A 20508-nucleotide genomic window follows, 5' to 3' on the forward strand; every position below is an offset into this window, starting at 1 on the left:
ATTCTAACCTTATTCTGAATGCTCGGCATTTTCATTATGATGTGCCTTCGTGTATATCAGTTGTAATTTTGTACTTTTGGTGTCATGTAAGCCTTTTGTATTTGGTTTTCCAATTTGTAATTTATGCTTGGGGAATTTTCTGATATTATCTCATTAAAGATTGTGCATTCCTTTTGTTTGAAAGCCTGTGCCTTCCTCTATCTCAATAATTCTTAAGTTTGATCTTTTGATGCTGCCCCATAATTCTTGGATGTTCTGTTCATGGTTTCTAACCTTATTCACTGTGTGGTCAACTTTATTTTCCAGATTGTATACTTTGTCTTCCTTATCTGACATTCTTTCTTCCAAGTTACTTAGTCTGTTGGTTATACTTTCTATTGAGTTTTTTTATTTGGTTTAATTTTTTCTTCATTTCAAGGACTTCTGTCTGTTTTTTTTTCCAGAGTCTATGTCTTTCTTGAGGTAATCTTTTCTACCTATATTTGCTCTCTTATTTCTTTGTTGGAATGATCATTTTTTGCCTGTATTTAATCATTTAGGTCATTCTCTAATTCACAGATTATTTTAATTATGAACCTTCTGAACTCCTTCTCTGACATTTCATTGAGTTTGCTGTCCATGGGTTCTGAAATTGTAGTGTTATGGTTTGTTTGGGGCACTTTCCTCCCTTGTTTTTTCATGTTGTCTATGTGTCTTCCTTTCTTGCAATGTGGATCTGAAATATTACTGTTTCTACCCTATATTCTTGTAGTGCCCAGGCAGATTGTCTGTACATCACCTTGATATTGGGCTTCCAGACCCTGCTGGTGTCCCTCAATATATGCTACTGCAACTAAAGTTGATGGCAGCAATAGCCGAGCTTAACTCGAGATAACAGTGGAAATGACCCACTCTGGATGCATCCTGTTACAAAGATGGAGCTGAAAGAGTGGGCCTTACACTGTCTTTGGGATGCCTGCTCTGAGATGCAGCTGCTTCTAGGCCCTGTCTGTTGTCGAAAGTTAGGGGCTACTGTGTGGGGAAGGCTATGGCGATGTCTGCAGTGTCCCAAGATGGAAGTGGGTTAGGCTTGGGCTCCCAGGTGGGAGGGGTGGCGAGCTTGGAATCACCATCAGCCTGGGTCCTGTGTATTTCAGTGTGGGTGGTTCTGTGCCAGAGCCTGAGCTCCAGCAAGTGTCTGCCAGTGGCGGGATGGACCTGGGCCTACTGTGAGCCTGGGTCCTGCACAGGTCTGTATCTAATTTCTTGACCATGGCATGAAGCAAAGAGAAAAAGTAAGGGACAAGGAATTTTCTTTTTTTTTAAATGTTTTCATTAATGCATTATAGTTACACCTAGTTGGGTTGATTGTCACCCATGCATGGACTTTAATTTGTTCCATTCTAAGTGCCTTCTATTTTACTACCCTCCTCCTTCCTTTACTCTACCGGTCTTACTTCTATTTATTTAGTTATTATTTTTTTAATCTATGATGCTTTATAGATACACATAGAGGTGGAATTCACTGTGGTGTGTTTGCACATGTACATAGAATAATTTTTTGGAATAAATTCTGCATTTCTTCTCCTGTCCCATCTCTCCTTCCTCCCACTCAATCTTCTACTCCACTGATTTCTCCAGGCTTACCAGATCCAACCCCTGCTTTTTCCCCACAGACTTTGTCCTACCTTTTGCATCTGAGAGAAGATGTTCAAACCTTGACTTTCTTGCACATACCATTCTGCCCATATTCCATTTTAAACATGCAGCTACATGATCACACCCCATTGAACCACAAGCTAAGAATTGCTTCTGGTAAGCTAGTCACAGACCCAAGTAAAAGACAACAATGAGAAATAATTTTCTATTCCTAAAGGAAAGAATAAGCAATGGATATAAAGAGACAACCAATAATCTCTGCTTTACAACTTCCCTAAAATCTGAGAATAAAATGTGACAACATGTGCATAAATTGAAATTTCTTATATATATTATATATTTCTCATAATGCGTTTATTAGGTGTGGATTCTGCCAAGATGAGTCTGTTCATAAACTTGTAGGAGTGTTGCCTACTAAATATTACTGTGAGTTTATATGGTTCTTTTTCCCACTCCTAGGCATTGGTATCTCCTATGGAAGATAACATGATATCTTCTCAGCTTTTGATGTTTCTATAAATAGAATCACACTACCTTCTGTGTTGTAACTTTTTTCCTTGCTCATCCCTATGAGGTTCATATGTATTTTCCACCTTGCAGCAATTGGTTTCTTTTCATTGTTAGGTAGTGGTTTATTATTTTTTGTTAAACAAATGGGCCAAAATTCATTTATCCAACTGTTTCTTATATTATAATATATAAGTATAATTATAATAATTATTATTATAATTTGTATGGCCCTGAGGGCACCAAAGAAATATACCAATTACTCATTTATTTAATTCTTTTGAGAAATGACTATTCAAGTCCTTCACTCATTTTTCAATTGAGTTATCTGCTATCCATATATAGTGGCTCTTCATTTCTTTATTCTGAAAATGCATTAAAATATTGCTCCTCATTGGCATGATTTTCATTCTGAAAGTGGCATGGTTTGATAAAGAGAAGTGTTTAATTTTTATGTAGTCAAGCTTATTTTGTTTGTATTTTCTCCTTGTATTTGTCTGTGTTTAAGGAATCTTTATCATTCAAAGGTATAATTTTGATGTGCTTCTGACAGAAAGTGAAGCCAAATTCTTGTTCATTTATAATAATTAAGAAGTTGTGATCACCTGCATGAAGTTAGGATGTGTGGAGCTTTCACTTCCAGTACTTAATTTATGTAATATGTTCAATATTTGTGTCAAAAGAAAATTACAATATATTTTATTTACTGAGTTATTTTGTTTATATGGAATTCTGTGATAGAAATTTTACTAATGTGACCTTCTAAGCCATCTATAAATGACTCTATAGAAAGTAGGTGGTATTATTATTCATTTCACAGATGAGGAAGTTGAGACTGACTGGGAGAAACTGGTTTCCTAAAATGGCAGAGCTAATAAATGGCAGAAGCCCATCCTACCTGATTTTAAGTTTATACCCCAAAGCCAAGTACCCTTTGAGATTTCATCTGTGCAGGGAACATAATTGGTTCTGTCACTACTATGAAGATTAACATTATTAACTTAACCAAGATAGAGCTACATTTGAAAATTCATTTCTTTTTTGCAGATAAAGGAAGACCTAGGTCTAAAAAAATAGCAGAGAATGGAAGAGGGAAGCGGTATTCATACAAATTACCTCAAGAATACAACATAGAGACTGTAGTGGTTGCAGATCCAGCAATGGTTTCTTATCATGGAGCAGATGCAGCCAGGAGATTCATTCTAACCATCTTAAATATGGTAGGCAAACTTTAAAGTGCGCTTGGAATTTTTTCAAGAAAACTCTAAGGAAGAAATGTGTGAGTATTTATAATGAAGTTTTTTTTAAAAAAAATTAACTCATTCCTGTTCCTTTCTTTTATTGACATCAGTAAAAATATTGAGTTGGTATCTTGGGTATACCAAAATGATTCATCTCCAAAGAGATGTCAAAATAATGATTCACATTTAATTTAAAAAAACCTTTATTGTTAATTTTCATGTGGCAAAACTCTTTCTCTTTTATTCTTTACTCTCTTTCTTTTTATGCCTTTATTTTCCTTCTCTCTTATAAAGGTAATTTGTTGATATCAGCAGAAATGTTACAATATATGTTTACATGCATGACCCTACCAAAAGCTCTATAGGTTAATTAAGAGGTTGTATAAAAATAGATGTTGGTATATACTGAGGTCTTATATATATGTATGTAAAATTAAATGGTTATAGTTGACAACTAAAACCTAAAATTTACTCGATAAAATGTTAGCCAGCTAAACTTACATAGCTAATTTTAGTTAACAATTCCTGGACTGAATAAATCTAGTTTATACCTAGGATCCTACCAACCTAATCCTTTGACTTCACTGTAACTCTATTGGGTAAACTTTCTTCAAGGAAAAACTAGCAGATCGTAATAAAGAATAGTTCTTAGGGAGAATAAACAGAAATAAAGACCAAAGGCAAATGTCCATTTTTAATTCCAGTTACTATAGAAGGCAAGGTAAGAACCATTGATTCAGGGATAAGTTTACTGTTTTTACTACGTTTACTGTCACTTGACTGTTTTTCCAGTGGGCAGGGTTTTCACATTTCAGAGAATTCTGTCCATATTCTGCTGCATCCTGAGCACTCCAGGAGTGTGCTGATGACGTAGCCTAATGATGTCAGTCTCTTTTATGTAGTAATGTGGCTGAAAGCATGGCTTTGGTTTGCCAGTTATATATTTTCTAATAAAAATTAAATAAATGCTAAGTTTATTTTTAAATCAACCACCATTAAAAATCATCTTATTTTCCAGCATTTTAAAATAAGATTTCTCAACCAAACTGAGACTTCCCCCATGTTTGGCCTTTAAGAAAAATCAAGATGTTTTTCAGTTTTACTTTAGGTTTTTAATTTTTATTTGTTTTTAGGTTTTTAACCTTTTCCAACACAAGAGTCTTGGTGTGCAGGTCAATCTTCGTGTGATAAAGCTTATTCTGCTCCATGAAACTCCAGTAAGAAAGTCTTGAGTTTTTATTCAATTAAGTGGGTAAGAAACTGTGTTCAGGAACTTTTAAGTAAAGGGAATGTTAGGGATATAGTTTTATTGACTTAAAATCCAGAAATATCCACTGAGTCACTTAAAGTATACATAAAACTGCCTTTTAGTGTTGCTTAATACCTCAATTTTTTTTCAAAAAATGGAATGTTTTTAGTTTCCAAGGATCCTGACAACAAACCTTAACTTTCCAAAATGTCACTTTAAAAAGCCATTTTAAGTGACAGATTTTCTCTATTAGTTAAACATGTGCTTTAAAAGCATTTTCTTATCTGTAGTTCATTTAAATGTACCACAGTCTGTGGCATCATTTTGGCATACTACCTAACAGACACTTCAGAAAAAATGTTGTTCTTAAATTGTATAAGAAATGAGTTATTTGAGTCTAAAAGTTCCACATCTTCTAATGTTCCGTTGTACCTCTTTCCTTTTTCAGAGAAGCATTAAGCAGATTTTATAATATTGTACCTTTACAAAGTTTTAAGATTTTTTCAGCTCAGGCTAAATTAATGCTAAATGTCTTCCAGGTTCTAATTAATGTTATGGTAGCAGTCTGTTTTAATAATTCAGGAAGTTTCCTCAGTTTTTTAGTTTAGTTTTTTTTTTTTTTTTGTATATCTAAGAAAAATCTGCCTTGAAGTAAAATATATTGTGTTACAGGCAGATCTGTATATTGGGCATCATGGAGAGAAAATGCTGGAGAGTTTTTGTAAATGGCAACATGAAGAATTTGGCAAGAAGAATGACATACATTTAGAGATGTCCACAAGCTGGGGAGAAGATTTGACTTCAGTGGATGCAGCTGTGCTTATAACAAGGTAAATTTCCAAAGTCAGCTCAATAGCATTCTTAATTCAATAGCTATGCTGTTAATCCTTTAATCCCTTGAGAGAATGCTTTTATTCCAGATTTTGTGTTCCAAAAATGTTTGGGTATAGTAATGATTTCAGTCATCTGCCTCAATTGGTAACAACTGACTTCTTCTGAATAGACAAATATTGGATCGCATATTGACAAAACATTTGGTTTGTTAATTTAAAAATAAATTCACCTAATTAATTTTTTTAACCAAAAGGAACTTTACCACTGAGCTATATCCCCAGCACTTTTTATTTTTATTGTGAGACAGGGTCTCACTAAGTTACTTAGGGCTTCAATTACTTGCTGAGACTGGCCTTGAACTTGTGATCCTTTGACCTCAGTTTCCCTGGTTGCTGTGATTACAGGTGTGCATCACCACAACCAGCTTCACCCTCATTTTTCATGTCAAATACTTAGCTATTGATAATGATAAGTTAAAACTGGTGAATTTGCATGGAACTTCAAATTTTTAAAACTATACTCTATGCTTTTCCATTACCACCATATAACTTGAGTTAAATTAAACAATTTACAAATTTTCCAGCTCCATCTAAGAAAATGATTTAAATTAAGTAGTTAATTAATTATGAACTGCATTGGGAATATACTACTCACAAATATATGTAATGCAGGAGTAAATATGTATATAAAGTAAGAATGAGCCACAATATAATCTATGTAAGTACTTTATATTAGTAATTTCCCATGAATTTGTTTTGCTGCAAGTTAGCAAAAACAAATAATACACTGAATGAACAATTTAATTTTAGCAATTAAAAGTGTTAGCATTTCACATCACAGAAACCATAGAGATATCCTTAAACATGATTTTCTGAAATAAATCTATGGAATTCATGGTAGATTGTTGTTAATTTATTACATTTTCTTAATGTATAAGAATTATAAGAAATGTGTAAGAAAAAAAATGTCTCTATGTAAGAATGCATGTGGACTTCCATTTCCAGCTATGTAAGTATAACTGATACTGGACTTCTTTTAATAAACAACTATTAAATTGGAAAATATTTATGAGGCAATAGTTTTCAGTCACTGCAGAACGAGAATGCAAGACTTGAAGTCACTGAAAAAAGGAAGACTTATTAAAGAAGCCTTACAGTTATCATTTTTGCCTGGGGACAATTTCTCGACTATTACGGCAAGCTGCAGTCTAGGTAGAGCATAGTGCTCCTACTGAGAACACTAGAGATAAGAGTCCTATGCTTGGGAAAATGCCAGAAAGTACATATGCAGATCATTTGTGAGCACTTGGTAAGGGCAGGTATGAATGAATACATAACAGATGGAGACTCCCTCAAATCTACCATAGGGTTGCTAATATGGACTAAAGATTTTAAAAAGGTAGTAGAATTGAGTTGATTCAGGCCACAAATGTGGGACAATCTTATGAGATCTTTATATCACTTCTAGCATTTTTTTCTGAGAAAACAGAAAGTCTGTGCTTCATCATACATTCCATGTCCCAGAGAAAGGCCTAGTCTTTCTGACCAAGCCAACCTTGAAACCTGATTCAGCACAGTTTGGAGGTTGATTTCCACCGATTTATAGGAACTTGGGAATCTTCTTGAACTTTTGAGAGATCATTCACACTAAAGAATCAACTAAAACTTGCACAAATTTAGTATGGTGTGCTAGTAATTGAATTGCCTAATAAAACAAGAGTCAGAACTCTTCAAAGAAAGACAGCAGAGTTCTGAGCATCTGTAACATACCATCCACAATGTCTAGAACATAATAAAAATCACCCAAGAAATACAAAAATGTGAAGCAGGGAAAATAGTAAAGATAAACCAATCCTGAGATAGCTTATATGTTGAATTTAGCAGAATAATGTTGCTGTAATTAAAGTCTCAGAAGAGTGAGAATGGGTAAGAAAAAATATCTTAAGGCATAGTGGTAGAAAAGTATTCACATTTGTTGGGTGTGGTGGCGCATGTATGTAATCCCAGAGGCTCAGAAGGCTGGGACAGGAGGATCACAAATTCAAAGCCAGCCTTAGCAATTTAGTGAAGACCTGCCTCAAAACACACACACACACACACACACACACACACACCACACACACAAACATGATAGTGACAATAAAAGGGCTGGCCCTGGGTTCAACCACCAGTACCAAAAAAGTCCTCCAATTAATAAAACAAGCCAAAAAAAAAAAAAGCACATAATTGACACATCAGACAATAATTGCTCTATTTAGGTATCATCAGAGAAAAGAAATATATTACATAGGGGGAACAATGTTAAGGTTGATGACTGACTTCACATCAGAAAAACAGTAGATCCAAATTATATTGTTATGTTATGTATATGCATGAATATGCAACAATAAATCCCACCATTGTGTACAACAATAAAAATAGGGAAAAGAAAAAAAATAGAAAAACAGTTCAAAGACAATAAAACAATATTTCTAATGTACTAAAAGGAAGAGAAAAAAAAAACCTGTCAATGAAATGCTACCAATAAGATCTACCAATAAGATACTATCTCTGAAAGGATATCTTTAAAAAAAGTATTATACAGCTAATGTCACACCTAATGGTAAAAATTGAATGCTTTCTTCTTGAAACAGTGCCGCAGTCTGGCTGCAGCAAAATAACCGGGCGGGGGGGGGGAGGGGGTGATGAACAACTTGTGTAGATTGATACAGCAGGAGTAGGAGCCGTTTATTGTAGGACAGGAGAGGTATTTATACATTCCACACAACTTATCTAATTAACATAAACTAGATACATCAGGCCAACCAATAAGGAATCTCCACACTTAATGGCTCCCTGGTGTTACTTCACAAACCACTCCCTCTGGCATTTTGCCAGGCGCCATAGAGACTTGTTTATAGACTCTAACATTTTCCAGGCGCCATCCTGACTTGTTTACAGACTCTAACAAAACAGAAAGTAAGGTCAGAAGATCCACCATTCCCATGTCTATTCACTGTCATACTAAATCTCATAGAAAGAAGAGGTATAAATACTGGGAATAAGGAAGAAAAATTCTCTCCACAGTTGTTATGACTCAGTACAAAGAAATTCTAAAAATATAGCAAGAAAATGCTCCAACTTATAACTGCATTTTTAAGGTCACAGGATATAAATTCAGTTTACAAAATTCAGTTGTATTTCTATATACCAAAAATGGGCAGTTGAAAAAACAAAACTACCCTAATTTCTGAAGTTATATAATACTCAACAATAGCAGAATACATGCATTCCTTTAAAATGGAGACTATAGAGTTATGCTGAGAGAAATTAAAAATCTAAAGATTTTCAGAAGACTTAATACTATTAAGATGCTCATTTTCTTCAAATTAATTTGTAAATTCAAATTTATAGATTCACTGTTATCCTGTTATAAATATGAGATGTCCCCTAAAAGCTCCACTTAATGCAGAAATACTCCGAGGTAAAATGATTAGATTTTGAGAATTGTAAGCTAATGAGTCCATCCTAGTTTGAGTGGACTGACTGAGTGGTAACTGTAGGCAGCTGGAGTGTGGCTAGAGGAGGTGGGTCACTGGGAGCGTTATCTGGAAGGGCACATCTCCCCTAGGGTCCCTCTCTGCTTCCTGGTTGCTATGCCCCGACTGCTTCCCCTACCATCCCTTCTGCTATGACCTTCTGCCTCACCTTGGGCCTAGAGCTGTGAAGTTGGATTTCTATGGACTGACATCTCTGGAACTGTGAGCCAAAATAAATTTTTCCTCCTCTAGTTGTTCATGTCAGGTCTTTGGTCACAGTGATGAAAATCTGACTGAAACATACCAATGAAACTTTCTTCAGGCCTTTATTATTTGCAGTACTGGGGATTAAACCCAGAGCCATGTTTCTGCCAGGCATATGCTCTACTACTTAATTATATCCCTAGCCTTTTTCATTTTACTTTCAAACAGGGTATCACTATTATTCATGCTAACCTTGAACTTGTGATCCTTCTGCTCCAGCCTTTGGAGTAGGAGAATTGCAGGCATGTGCTACCATGCCCAATGGTCTGCAGGCCTTTTTGGTAGAAATTGAAAAGCTTATTCCAGTACTTTTATTTGGAGATTCAAATGAACTAGAGGAACCAAAGCAGTATTGAAGAACAAATTCGGTGGACTTTCACCATCTGATTTCAAAATTTACCATAAAGTTTTGTTAATCAAGAAAGTAGAGTTTTGAAAATTAATCATATGTATCAATGAAACAGAAAAAGCCATCTGGAAGTAGACTAATGCACACGTGTTTAACTGATTTTCAATAAAGCCAGCAATATAATTCAACACTATGAAGATAGTCTATTCCTCAAATGATATTCAAATATCTGAACCTCTGCATGACAAAACATGAGTGTCAACCCTATTGAACATAATTTTAATATAGAATCATAAGCTTAAAGGTAAAAGCTACAACTATAAAACTTTAAGTAAAATAAGAAACTGAAATCTTCATTAACAGAAGGCAATGCTTTCTTAGGATGCAAAAAAGCACAAATAGACATGTTAATATCAAAATTAAAGCATTCTCATATTTGAAAGACTACATTTGAAAATGAAAACCAAAAAATGTGATAATTGCCATATATATGCTATATGTGTGTGTGTGTATGTGTGTGTGTGTATATATATATATATATATATATATATATATATATATATATATATATATAAACAGGAACTTGTATCCAGAGCATATATGTGCACATGTATACGTAAAAACATACGTATAAACATATAAAACTCATAGAGTTCAGAAAAATAAAAAGAAATATGAATCTCCAATAAATATATAAAGATATGCTCAGCATCACTAATAATCCGTGAAATGAAAATTAAATTTTCATTCATTCAAATGACTTCAGTTTTTAAAATTGAAAACACCCAATGATGATGAGGATAGATATAGAACACTCCTAAACTAGAGGGATGATAAAAAGGTTCAAGCATGTGTAATAACAGTATTTTCTTTAAAAGTTAGGCATTTGTTGGCTATATAACTCAGATCAGATTCTGGATAGTTATCAAAGAAAAACAAAAACATTTATTCCTAGAGAAACTTGTAACTGAGAATTTTTGGTAGTTCTAGGTAACTTAAGTGTCTATTTACCAGTGAGTGGATATGTTGTCATATATTCATACAGTTGAACCATCTTCATCAAACTGTTGATAAACACACAGCATGAATAAGTGTTAAAACATTATGTTGAGTGAAAAAGTTAAATTAAAAACAGAGATCAGAAGGATGATTCTATTTATATAAAGTTGTAGAACAGGCAGAATTAATCTGTGGTTTCAGATGTTGCTTTCTCTAAGTACAGGGTAAAATTGCAAACAGGCATGCCCGAGGGAAACTTCTGCAGTGATGGAGATGCTGTATATCTTGCTTTGAACACATGCACTTATACATTCCTCAAAATTTATCAGAATTTGTGCATTTTATGTAAATTTTACCACAATAGAGTTGATTAAAAGAAAGTACACTAGTGAATTGAAATTGGAGAGAAGGAAGACCTGCACTGATGGAGCAGAAAACTGTGGCAATATGATTTGAATCCAGAGTAGAACAAGGTCCAGATTATGCAGATTGTAAATGCCACAATAAAGAGTTTTTTTTCCTCATTTAAGAGCAATGAGAAGCATCTCTGTATGTTTAAGCAAGACATTAACAATATTGGATTTGTGTCAAAATATGGCAATTCTGGTTGTAGTTTGGAGAATAGTCTAACGACAGAACTTGGTTGATGTCTTTGACCATTTAGAAGGTCATCGCCCTCGTCCATCGTGAAAGATATTCATGTAGCTTTGATTGTGACAGAGATATGAAATAGCAAAAATTAATAAAATGGGATGATTGAATAGAAATGATCTATGTTTTTGCAAATACTAGCTAGTGATCTTCAGTTCATTAATTATCCTGAGTCTCTTATTATCAATAAAATAAGGATAGTGGTACAAGATAATGAATGTAAGTTGTAACACCTAGCATGCAGTGAACATTCATTATTTTTTTTTCCAAAAGTAAATAATTGAATAAGATTCTGGCCAGGTGCGGTGGCACACGCCTGTAATCCCAGCGGCTCAGGAGGCAAAGACAGGAGGATTGTGAATTCAAAACCAGCCTCAGCAAAAAGCAAGGCACTAAGCAACTCAGTGACACCCAGTCTCTAAATTAAAAAAAAAAAAAAATACAAAATAGGGCTGGGGATGTGGCTCAGTGGTCACTTGAGTTCAATCCTTGGTACCAAACAAAAAAAGATTCTGTATAATTTTTTATTAATGAGGCAGGCATAATATCATGAATATCTTTTGTTTAATCTTCATATTATTTCATTATGTTATAAATGCTTTTAATTGATAATTTTGTCAGCCCTGGACTAGAATTCACTTTTCTTATTTATAAAATTATTTTCCTATTCTATATTGTCTTAGATGCATTTGAGAATCAACATTCATTTTTGAAAATAAACTAATGATTTAGAGCACTTATGAAATTAACTTTTAACATATTAAACATTACCAGTCATAATTTACAAACAGGTTAAGATTAATTTAAATGAGAAAATAATTTGTGAAACTTGTGACATTTCAAAATTGTGAAATGAATAATAGTTCCTTTTTCTTCTGTTAGCTCTTTACATCCAGTGAAAATTTATTTAATAATTTACACTTTGTATTTCTGTAGACTCAGCCTTATTTGCCCTGGGATTTTCACTGTAGACTTACTGATGAATTCAATGAAGTATTGAAACTTGAAAAGTTTTATTTGCTATAAAGAATGTAAGTGTACTTTGTATATGAAAGCTACTGCAAAGCTATTGGATTTTTAAATATTTTAAAATCTTAAAAAAAATTTTTTATTTGTATACGGACACAATATCTTTATTTTGTTTATTTACTTTTTCTATATGGTGCTGGGAATCAAACCCAGTGCCTCACAAGTGCTAGGCAAGCACTCTACCACTGAGCCGCAAATTGAATTTTGACTAAATAATTCATATTGGACTGACTTACTTCCCCAATTCTATTAGTTTATTAGGTATGATATTTGCTACATGATAAAGAATGAAAGAACAAACAGTTAAGTTTTTTAAATTACCAAATAAACTTATGTTTAAAAAATGGCAGATAATTATTCTTTTTTCAGATTAATTTAGCTATTACTTGGTTTTATTTTTTCAGCATTAAGTAAATTGATGGATAGAAAGGTAATGAGAAAATAAATGAGTGGCCATGATAACTTCCTACACAAAGGGACAGCAAAATAAAAGGCAGAAATTTGAATTAGCAAGTATTTCAAATTCAAAGGAAGATTAAAATGTGAATGGAAAGTAGCAAGACCCATGAGGTAGAAAAGCAACGTCTTTAATCCTAGTTAGTCTTATTATAAGTTGTGTCACCTAGACAAGTTGTTCGGCCTCACTGATCTTTAGTTTATCCTCTGAGAAATGGGTATAATATCTCTTCTACAGGATGTCAAACTCACTAGATATGATGGGCTTAAAAAAAAAACTAACGCTGTGCTTGACCCATAGTAAGCGCTCAATTTCAATAGCTAGGATTATTTTTGATACATTGAAGAACAGGGAACAGGATCGACAAAGGCAGGATGCACAAGAAAATACATCATGGACATGTGTGAAGACTTTCTGATTTTACTCTGTATTTCTATACTGGTTTTCCTTTAATCCCATGCCTATGTGTGGAGTAAAGAATGATTTCAATATATTACACTAACTAATGGAATTCACAGCCAGTTTCAGTGATTGATGACCTCCAGGGATTTATTTTTTTCAAAGAATGTAATTATCCTACTCTTTATTTTCTGGAGAAATCATTCATTTTATCAGCTTTTCAGTAAACAGTTTCTATTGTGTATTTCCTGGAGGAAGAAAAGAACCACAGGAAATAACTGCATTTTAAAGGATAAGAGTCGCTTTTCCCCCTGGAGAGCTTTCAACACATTCTCTGTACTGCGCAGAAAAGTCCTTTTTTTCTGAGAATTCATTGAGTTTGCTTTATGTGTATTGCATTGGATACTGTTTCACTTAATAGTCTCTATTTAACTTTATACTGATAAAAATATGATATAATTTTCATATCTGATTATGTAAAATACAATATTAGATTAAATACTTAATTTGGGGGGAGGAGGGTTGTACTAGGGATTGAACTCAAGGGGGACTCAATTTCTGAGCCATATCCCCAGCCCTATTTTGTATTTTATTTAGAGACAGAGTCTCACTGAGTTACTTAGCACCTTGCTGTTGCTGAGGCTGGCTTTGAACTAGCGATCCTCCTGCCTTAGCTTCCTGAGCCACTGGGAATGCAGGCATGAGCCACCACACTCAGTGAGATCAAATAATTTTCAAAAGGAAAAACAAGTTTATAGTTTTTTAAAATAATGGCCATACTAGTTTTTTTTTTGTTCTGCAGGATTATCAGCAAAATAAAACCTAAATTAATTTCAGAATATTTAATGAGTAACTAAAACTTAATTCCTTTATTTTATTTTCACAGATCTCTACATTCTTTTTTTTTTTTTTCTTGGTGCTGGTGATTGAACCCAGGGCCTTGTACATGCATTGCAAGGCAAGCACTCTACCACTCTACCAACCCCTCTATATTCTTTTTTATTTAAATTATTTTATTAATAAAATTGTTAAAATCTATCAAAAAAAATGATTTCTTTTCTTTTCTTTTTTTTTTAATGGATGAGGTCTCCTTAACGAAATTTCAGAGTGACAAGATAGATTTAGAAAGATCATGTGATTGAATGTACAGTCCATTTTTAATCAGTTTATTTTGGGGTTATTCTAATTAGGAATCCAGCTTACATTAAAATTTACTTTGTTTATGGCTTTGAGCTTTTTTCTTAATCATGTTAACAAATTTTACACTTTGCTTCAATATCAAAAAAGTTATTTATGATTTGCTTCTAGAAAAATGACAAAGTAGTTACTTTAATGAACATTACTACAATTTTCAGTGAACACATAGACCTTACTTTTGCATTGTTAATTTAAATATTGTATGTCACATTTATTTTGTAGAAAACATTTCATAAATATATATTTTATAGTGTTAAATATATTGCTTAAAAAATTGATAGTGCCATTAGCAATATCTATGACTAATTATGAGCCCATAAAGTATCACATGCTTAAGTTGAATTTCTAACTTGATTGACCACCATTCTAATATAGAGAATTTAGAAATTTTAGAATGTATGAAACATATATGGATTCTATATATTTATTTCTAGATTGATGAATGGAATCTGTCTCACTTTTTTATAGTAGTAGATTTGGGAAATATGTCTTCCTGGACTGTGTAAGAGAATAATCATAATTTGAGAACTAAATTATATTTTTCTTACTACAAATTCGATATACTTATTATGGAAATTTGACAAATACAAGAATAAAGATAAAAATTAGCCTATTACCTCACAACCTAGGAAGAAATATGGTTAACATTTTTTAGTATATTTCTTGTTTTTTTGCCTAAAAAGCACATATTTCAAGTAATTAATATTTATAGGAAATATTTTTTTCTCCCTGCCAATACTATGATGTTTATTTCATTTTTTATTTATATTTTTCTCTTTAATGCTCTAGAAATTAAGAAGAAAAAACCCTTTAAGACTCATCTTAAAATTGTAAGCTTATTTTTTTATATGAGAAAGCTTAAAATACCAACATTCTTAACTAACTACTCTTCATCATTACCTCCTTTGTTGCTAGCCTTCCCTAGCTGTACAGAGGTATTCTTAAAAAAAGACAAGAAGAAGAAAAAAAGAGCAATGTGATGTGTTTCACATGTACAAGAAACAAAAATAATGTAAAAACAACTGGTTGTTTATCAGTGCAGTTATGAAACAAACATCATAATTGGAGTTGAAGTCTTCATTTTATGTACAGTTTATATTCCTCATTTCCCTTAAAAATCAAACATTTGCTTGTGCTAAATAGTCTCTATGAAATGTTGTAGTATAATTCTGTTTCTTTTTTCAAAGTAATACATATTCTCATAGTTGAAGTTTAAAAATGAGTTTTAAACATATTCTTATAATATAAGCATATTCTCATGGCAAGAGATAAACACTTTAATATTTATAGTAAATTACCATTTAGCCAACTCCCACTCTCATTCTCTTACCCTAAGGTATCCTATGCTAACAGTTTGTATGTAAAGAACATTGTTTTATATTATGCAAAGTTTTCTTTCTGTATTTTTTTTCAATTTAAATTAGGTCTTCAGAGTCTTTTTGTGTCATTCATTGTGTAAGTCAGAAAAATGTCCTTGAATGTATCCATGTCCTAATCTTTAAAACCATGAATATGTCACCTTTCATGACAAAATGGATTTTGCATATGTGATTAAATTAAGGATCTTGAGTTGAGGAGATTATTCAGTATAATCTGAGAGAGTACAATGTAATAATAAGAGTCCTAAATTGTGGAAGAAGGAGGAAGAATTTTAGAGTCAGAGAGGGACCGGAGGATGACACACAGCTGGCTTTAATATGGATAAAGGACTCATAAGCCAATGAAGGCAGATAGTGTTTGGAACCAGGAAAAGAGAGTAGATTATATTCTAGACACTCTAGAAGAATTGCAACCCTGATGAAACCTTGATTTTAGCTCAGAAAGATCTATATTCGGCTTCCCTCTAGAACTATAAGAGAATAAATTTGTTTTGCTTTGAGCCATTAAGTTTGTTGTCATTTGTTATAGCAGCAACAGGAAACCCATACATTCATATGGGTCTGTATCATTTGGAAGGAGGTTCAGAGAAACTATATATTTATTTAGTTAACAAAGTATTTGCTCTATCAAGAGGAATACATATATAAAATGTTTATAGACACTGACAAACTGTTCTTTACTCACCATGGAGGATCACTCTTTCTCCATATCTCTGCTTCCAGGGCCATAGCAGTGAAAATCAGCTCACTAAAGGGAATTATATTTCTCAGTGACTTAATGTTATTTGGTCAGGAAAGTCTAAATGAATGTTTTGTGTAATTGAAAAGGGGGGAGAGATCTTTTATTAGTTAGTATAAATGTAATGGTGGTCCCGTGCAATGACACATGTAGGAGGAGGCTGAGGCAGGAGGTTCACCAGTTCAAAGCCAATCTCAGCAAAGCAAGGCACTAAGCAACTCAGTGAGCCCCTGTCTCTATATAAAATACAAAATGGGGCTGGGAATGTGGCTCTTTGGTTGAGTGCCTCTGAGTTTAATCCCTGGTGCTCCCTCCAACCCCCAAATAAATGTAATGGTGGTTAGATATATAACTTTATAAGTATGTTGTAAAAAATAAAATCAGAAAAATATTATCTCCATGGATCTCATGTTCTTATCTGTATTTGTCAGGCTAAACTCATAACCAGGTTCAGTTTCTAGTGAAAGTTCCTCTTAGATAATTATTAATTTTTTGTGCTATATGAACACATCACTGGGAAAGATGTTTAGCTCAGGGATTAATTTTGGTCTCAGCTAAAATGCATAATGTTCTTATAAATTCAAACCTATCTGAGGTAATATATTTGTCAAATTCTTCTGTGTGATACTATAAAGTAAATAGTTTAAAGCTGACTTAGTGCTGTGGGATCATAGTAACAAAAAAACATAAAACACATTTTCCCAACTGTCAACTCTATGATTTCTTAGCATAATTTTCACATTTCCCTCTGAAATCATAGAGAAGGCATAAGCCTCTGTCTCATGAAAATTCTCTTTAATTTAAAATTCAATTTTATTTGTGATGTTTTTTGCCTTTCGTATTTATTGAAATGCTTTTGGTTTATGCAAAACACTTCTAAAAGTTGGTTTCAAATGAATGCCACTGGCAAGTAAGATAGAAAATTTAATAAAATATGGAAATGGCAGAAATAATCTTGATTTAATACAAATCACAGAATAATTTTTGAATGACTCATTTATAGGTATATCCTAGGGCACTATAAAACTCCACAGTGAGACTCATTCTCAGATGCATCTTCATTCTTGGAAATTAAGACTACATTTCTTTTTTTCCAATATAAATCATAACTTACACAGAATTTATTGGCCTTCTCATTTGGCGAAGTCTAAAGGTATCATTTCCATAAACTCACATAATGAAACTCTCTGTCTGCAGACTCTGTGTACGGGAGCCCCAAATGAGAATACCTGAATATAGGTCTGGGAGCAAACAAATCTCTATCCCCCACCCCACAAAACCAATCCCTGAACATTAAGTTAGGAATAAATTCTTTTGGTCCTAGAAGGAAACTGATAATTAAGAATCCTAGACTAAGAATTATAGTTTTATTTGAAGTTTATTAATGCTGTTGGCAATTTATTTTTCAATTTTAGTGAGAGATGTTTCCAGCTTTAGGATAAAAGAACATGGTTTTGTTGTTGTTGTTTTTGTTTGTTTTTTAATAATGTGCTTTATTCATTTGTTTGCAAAGCGAATAGGAATTGGCTGTGTGAGGATCTTCAAGCCCTTGACATTAAGCAGTGCCTTTGCCATAGTTTTATCATGCTGTTCAGTTACAGATGAAATCCCTTGGTTCTCATTATGTAAATCAAATAGTCATGTTGCAGCCTCATACATCATGATATGATGTATTATATGTTTAGAAGAAACACATAAAATCTCTTTTCCCCTACATCTGAATATACTTTACACTCAGTGATTCTTGGCCTTAAGGTGAACATTTGATTTTATGTGATTCTTTGATTTGCTGCATTACCATCTTATTCAATATCATCTCTTGGGGTGTTTCTTTCTCCATTTGTTTGCTGGCAACGATAGAGAAATTGAACTCTCCACTATTTAAGATAATTCCTAGGCTTTTTTTTTTCCTCACTGACCCTAAGGAATTTATCACATGTGTCATACTGTCCTGTCCCTTCAGAGATGAAGCCCATTTTATCTAAATTTGTGTCTTTCCCTCTATCCATTACTTGGCATATAAGAAACTTGGCGAATTTCATCACATCCAAGGGAAGCAGTTATGCACTGGGCATAGTAGAAGGAACCATTTACATTGTTGCATATGCACATGTTCCCCTAGATTGTATAGTGCTCAACCTGTGCTTCTAGGCATGGTATCTCTGAAAATTTTGAGTTTTTGCAAACATACTAAAAAAATTTTGTGATTTACTAATCACAAATATGCCAGAAAACCTTTTCCTTTCCTCTTCCTCTATAATTATGTTCAGACTCTGGTATATTATGCCAACAGGGAAATATATTTTTCAATATCATTTGGATTTAGTTTAAGCCAATGTAGATAGGGATCTACATTGCCTAATTTTAGTGCCATAAGAAGGGTTTTTTTTTTTTCCTTCCATATATTGGTAGGTGGGAAAGAATCTGTGTAATTCTCAGAGTCAAAGGAAAAACTGAAGAATCAAGTCCAAGGGAAGATATGAAGAGGGAAACTGTAGGAATCTCATCCACTGAGATTAGAAAACTGCGGGCCATTCACATTCCCTTATTAGAACATCCATTTTATGTCCTCTAAAATAATAGGTTTTGGCTTAGGGAAAAAATCTGTGATGAGAAGTTAATGACTGGAATATTCTGACCAGAAAATATGAGGTAATAGAAGGTGGCTTCCTAGTGTACAAATGCTAGGAGGTAGGGATGGGGTTGTGGTTTGTCTCAGTTAGTGACATGGAACCACTCAGATTTTTGAAAACTCTTATTAACCATGGGAATAACTGTTATGATTGAGAGCAGTGTTGTTTTGCTTAGACTTTTAAAGTTGTCCATTTTGTATCTTGTATATAGAAGGATATGTTGACTTCTAGTTTATCTTAGAAGAAGGTTAGGGAATGGTAGTTACAGTGGTTACAGTTATAGGATAAAATATCATTGTATCTTCTCTCTTTATTTGGAGTGTTCCTTCAAATTTTGGAATGTGTTTTCAGAAAGAACTTTTTTTAAACAACAAAAGGCATAGGTACTAAAACTCCCACTGTAGACAGACAATCTGATTATTTAGGTACTCAACATTTCCTTTTTTTTATTACTATTTCCTTTCTGTAATTAACAAAAACAAATACACCTTGTCACATGCATTCAGTCAGTACAGTAGACCAGTAAGACATATGCGGTCATATTAGGATTATCTATTCAATACACAAAAATGAAACGGACATTAAAGTATCAAGTATTAACAGCCAAGTTTCATTTATCCAGGATGGGTTATCTAGTATATCAATTTGCCAGAATAAAAATTTTGAAAAAAAAATGTTTACATGATACACTCTAGGACACCTTACACTGCTACTCCTGTTTTCTGGAAGCACACAAGAATTAGTGGACAACACATTCTCCCGTGTACTACTGTGTTCTCTGCATCTTGGGAGTGGCTCACTCCCTTGGCCATTAGATAAGAGGCCTGTGCAGTGGGTTGTAGGCCTCTATAGAGCAAAGGCACCTCTGGAATACCTTAGAAAGGTAGGTAAAGGAGGGAAAAGGCATGACCGCCAAAGCAGATCAAGGCAAGGGGAAGGGGTAATGCACAAGAGGGCCCGGGTCCCTACCTTAGTAGAGTCCTAATGAAATAAGGGAGAAGTATTCTCTGCTAAGAAACCTGCAGAAACAATAAATCTCCTAGTGATCCTCATGAAGCAATTCATTGGATAAGCTATCATACTTGATTTAATATTTTATATACAGCTGCAGAATGATAAAGGTCTTGTTAAGTACTGGGTGTGACTTAAATGAATGGAGTTTATATTAAGTCCCTTGGAGTCTTGTTTTACAAAGATATTGCTTCAGGTTGTGTTTTAGCTTCTGTATGCCAACCTGACCCTTCTCCCTATTATTCTTAAATTCAAGAGTTCACTCTCTCTTTCACAGAATCATCTGTCAAGCATTTGCCAGAGAAATGAACAATTTTAACAGTTAATTTTTTATTAAATTACTAAAATACTTAATTTTCTAGTCTATTTATACCCATGACTGTCCACATACTTCTTTTTGTCTGTAACATTTTGG

At 33.4% G+C, this 20508-nt stretch overlaps 1 protein-coding gene across 1 annotated transcript in view; it reads left to right on the forward strand.

The window, feature by feature from the left end:
- Adamts19 (ADAM metallopeptidase with thrombospondin type 1 motif 19) overlaps positions 1-20508 on the forward strand; it is a 265915-nt gene that overhangs the window by 57406 nt on the left and 188001 nt on the right. Inside the window, exons 4-6 of the mRNA XM_046460436.2 lie at positions 3193-3365; positions 4520-4603; positions 5308-5465. Of these exons, the coding sequence (XP_046316392.1) occupies positions 3193-3365; positions 4520-4603; positions 5308-5465 (415 nt within the window). The remainder of the gene's footprint in view (positions 1-3192; positions 3366-4519; positions 4604-5307; positions 5466-20508) is intronic.

The sequence above is a fragment of the Marmota monax genome, unplaced genomic scaffold (genome assembly GCF_021218885.2).
Source record: "Marmota monax isolate L192 unplaced genomic scaffold, Marmota_monax_Labrador192_F-V1.1 WCK01_AAM20220418_F8-fsc00006, whole genome shotgun sequence".
In the NCBI taxonomy this organism is placed as follows: Eukaryota; Metazoa; Chordata; class Mammalia; order Rodentia; family Sciuridae; genus Marmota; species Marmota monax.